Source organism: Oncorhynchus gorbuscha, linkage group LG13, assembly GCF_021184085.1.
Source record: "Oncorhynchus gorbuscha isolate QuinsamMale2020 ecotype Even-year linkage group LG13, OgorEven_v1.0, whole genome shotgun sequence".
Taxonomy (NCBI): Eukaryota; Metazoa; Chordata; class Actinopteri; order Salmoniformes; family Salmonidae; genus Oncorhynchus; species Oncorhynchus gorbuscha.
The window spans coordinates 102,450,209-102,453,831 of NC_060185.1; the positions used below are offsets into that span (position 1 = coordinate 102,450,209).

Here is a 3,623-nt window from a genome sequence, read left to right on the forward strand (position 1 = left end):
TAGCAGGACCTAACATGACATGATACAAGCTAGCACGACCTAACATGACACAAGCTAGCACGACATGATACAAGCTAGCAGGACCTAACACGACATGATACAAGCTAGCACGACCTAGCAGGACCTAACACGACATGATACAAGCTAGCACGACCTAGCAGGACCTAACACGACATGATACAAGCTAGCACGACCTAACATGACATGATACAAGCTAGCATGACCTAGCAGGACCTAACACGACATGATGCAAGCTAGCATGACCTAGCAGGACCTAACATGACATGATACAAGCTAGCACGACCTAGCACGACATGACACAAGCTAGCACGACCTAACATGACACAAGCTAGCACGACCTAGCACGATATGATACAAACTAGCACGACAAGACCTAACACGACAACACTACCTTAAACGTTTCCTTTCCACCTATCTAAACCTCTCCTGCTTCTCTTCCTAGTGTTCAGGCTGATGACCACCTAGTCTCGCTAATCTCCATCTGTCTCTGATGGAACCTGAGAAGTCCTGACCTCTCTCTCTCCATCTGTCTCTGATGGAACCTGAGAAGTCCTGACCTCTCTCTCCATCTGTCTCTCTCTGATGGAACCTGAGAAGTCCTAACCTCTCTCCCCATCTGTCTCTCTCTGATGGAACCTGAGAAGTCCTGACCTCTCTCTCTCCATCTCTCTCTGATGGAACCTGAGAAGTCCTGACCTCTCTCTCTCCATCTGTGTCTCTCTGATGGAACCTGAGAAGTCCTGACCTCTCTCTCTCCATCTGTGTCTCTCTGATGGAACCTGAGAAGTCCTGACCTCTCTCTCCATCTGTGTCTCTCTGATGGAACCTGAGAAGTCCTGACCTCTCTCTCTCCATCTGTCTCTGATGGAACCTGAGAAGTCCTGACCTCTCTCTCTCCATCTGTGTCTCTCTGATGGAACCTGAGAAGTCCTGACCTCTCTCTCCATCTGTGTCTCTCTGATGGAACCTGAGAAGTCCTGACCTCTCTCTCTCCATCTGTCTCTGATGGAACCTGAGAAGTCCTAACCTCTCCCTGCCTCCCCTCCACAGCTAATGATGTACGTTCAGAAGGTGATCACCAACAGGAAGGTGAGAGAGCAGCAGATGGCCATGGCCAACCAGGCCCAGCTGATGAGCCAGATGAACGGCATGCTGGGAGCTGGCGGGATGAGCCAGATGGAACTCTTGGGGTTGTACCAACAGCTGGGGGCGCTACAGGGTCATCCACCCACCCCTCCATGGGCGGCAAGAACCCCGGCCCCTCCAAGGGCAACCTGTAAGGGGAGGGGGACCCAGGGCTTGCTCCACATAGTCCCCTATCTATTCTCTACATAGTGCACTATCCACTTCATATTGTCTCTGGTCAAAAGTAGTGCACTATTTAGGCAATAGGGTATCATTTGGGACTCAGACCCACTCACTGCCCCCTCACTGTCTCAGTAGGTCGCTCCCTGATGCTGCTCCATCTCCTATGTAGTGCACTAGATGGAGCCCAGATCCCTAGGGTTTTGGTTAGAAGTAGTGCACTATGTAGGGGATAGGGGTGGGATCTGGGCCGTTGCCCGCTGTCCTTACAACCCTCCTTCACTGGGGAGGTGAGAGACGACACAGAGAGAAGGGTCTCGGAGCCCCTCGCCACTCCTTCCAGCTCTCCTGAAGCAGGGAATGACATGACTTGTATAGGGACTATATGAAGGCGTTTTAGAAATGTCATTTGAAATTCTGTATATACAGCCTTAATGTTATTCAACTTCTCTTCTGTCTTCAGTTTTCATGTATTTAAAATAACGTAAGGAAAGGGAAATGTTTTTGTCCCAATGCTTTTAAGCATTACGTTATTCTTTCCCCTTAAAGAAGGGTTGTTTAATGAATTGATTATTCTGTAAGTTGTGTTTTGATACAGTTTTAATGAATGCCTGTCTATCTAAAGAACCCCCAGAGGGAGACCATAGTGCTGACAGGACTGTTTCAGGATATTAAACATTAGATTATTAGATCCCCTATAGAACCCTCCCTCTACCAAGACACACGCAGGCAGACAGACACACGCAGGCAGACAGACACACGCAGGCAGACAGACACACGCAGGCAGACAGACACACGCAGGCAGACAGACACACGCAGGCAGACAGACACACGCAGGCAGACAGACACACGCAGGCAGACAGACACACGCAGGCAGACAGACACACGCAGGCAGACAGACACACGCAGGCAGACAGACACACGCAGGCAGACAGACACACGCAGGCAGACAGACACACGCAGGCAGACAGACACACGCAGGCAGACAGACACACGCAGGCAGACAGACACACGCAGGCAGACAGACACACGCAGGCAGACAGACACACGCAGGCAGACAGACACACGCAGGCAGACAGACACGCACAGACAGACAGACAGGCAGACAGACACACGCAGGCAGGCAGACACACGCAGGCAGGCAGACACACGCAGGCAGGCAGACACACGCAGGCAGGCAGGCAGACACACGCAGGCAGACAGACACACGCAGGCAGGCAGACACACGCAGGCAGGCAGGCAGACACACGCAGGCAGGCAGACAGACAGACACACGCAGGCAGACAGGCAGACAGACAGACAGACAGACGCAGGCAGGCAGACAGACAGACACACGCAGGCAGACAGACAGACACACGAGGCAGACAGGCAGACAGACAGACACACGCAGGCAGGCAGGCAGACAGACACCACGAGCAGGCAGGCAGACAGACACACGCAGGCAGGCAGACAGACACACGCAGGCAGGCAGACAGACACACGCAGGCAGGCAGACAGACACACGCAGGCAGGCAGACAGACACACGCAGGCAGGCAGACAGACACACGCAGGCAGGCAGACAGACACACGCAGGCAGGCAGGCAGACACACGCAGGCAGGCAGACAGACAGGCAGGCAGGCAGACAGACAGACAGACAGACACACGCAGACAGACACAGACAGACAGACAGGCAGGCAGGCATCCAGACACAGGCAGGCATCCAGACAGACAGGCAGAAAGGCAGGCAGGCAGAAAGACAGGGGCAGGCAGACAAGACAGGCAGGCAGGCAGACACAGGCAGGCAGAAAGACAGGCAGGCAGAAGACAGACAGACACAGACAGAAAGACAGGCAGGCATCCAGAAAGACAGGCAGAAAGACAGGCAGGCAGAAAGACAGGCAGGCAGGCAGGCAGAAAGACAGGCAGGCAGAAAGACAGACTGGTGTTGTAAAACTCTTTTTGGGAGATTCTGATGCATAGCCATGACAACAAAATGAGGGCATTAATTCCATTTCCTAAAGTTTTCTGTAAATTAAATTTGAGAATGATTTTTCTAGCTTGTAGCCCTTAATATTTCCACTATTTGTCTCATGGTTATTATAATGGTAATATGGAATGCTCTCGTGACGTTTTAAACAAACTGTCCCTCTCCCCTCACTCACTTCCCCGGGACTCTCTCTCTTTGTAAAGCTCATGCTCTTGTTGTCAAGTTGTTGCCTAGCAGCTCCATATCCCAGGTGCTGTTCATCCTTCTCTTTCTGTTCCCTTGTTGCATCCTAATCCAACCCTGGTACAGGAGTCGGCTGTGTGGACAGG

General features: G+C 52.2%; 1 protein-coding gene across 1 annotated transcript in view; it reads left to right on the forward strand.

Moving 5' to 3' along the window:
* atrx (ATRX chromatin remodeler) overlaps positions 1-2,172 on the forward strand; it is a 92,409-nt gene extending 90,237 nt beyond the window's left edge. The window contains 2 exon segments of the mRNA XM_046293549.1: positions 1,072-1,263; positions 1,266-2,172. Of these exon segments, the coding sequence (XP_046149505.1) occupies positions 1,072-1,263; positions 1,266-1,301 (228 nt within the window). The 3' untranslated portion in view covers positions 1,302-2,172.
* Positions 2,173-3,623: the final 1,451 nt, after the last annotated feature.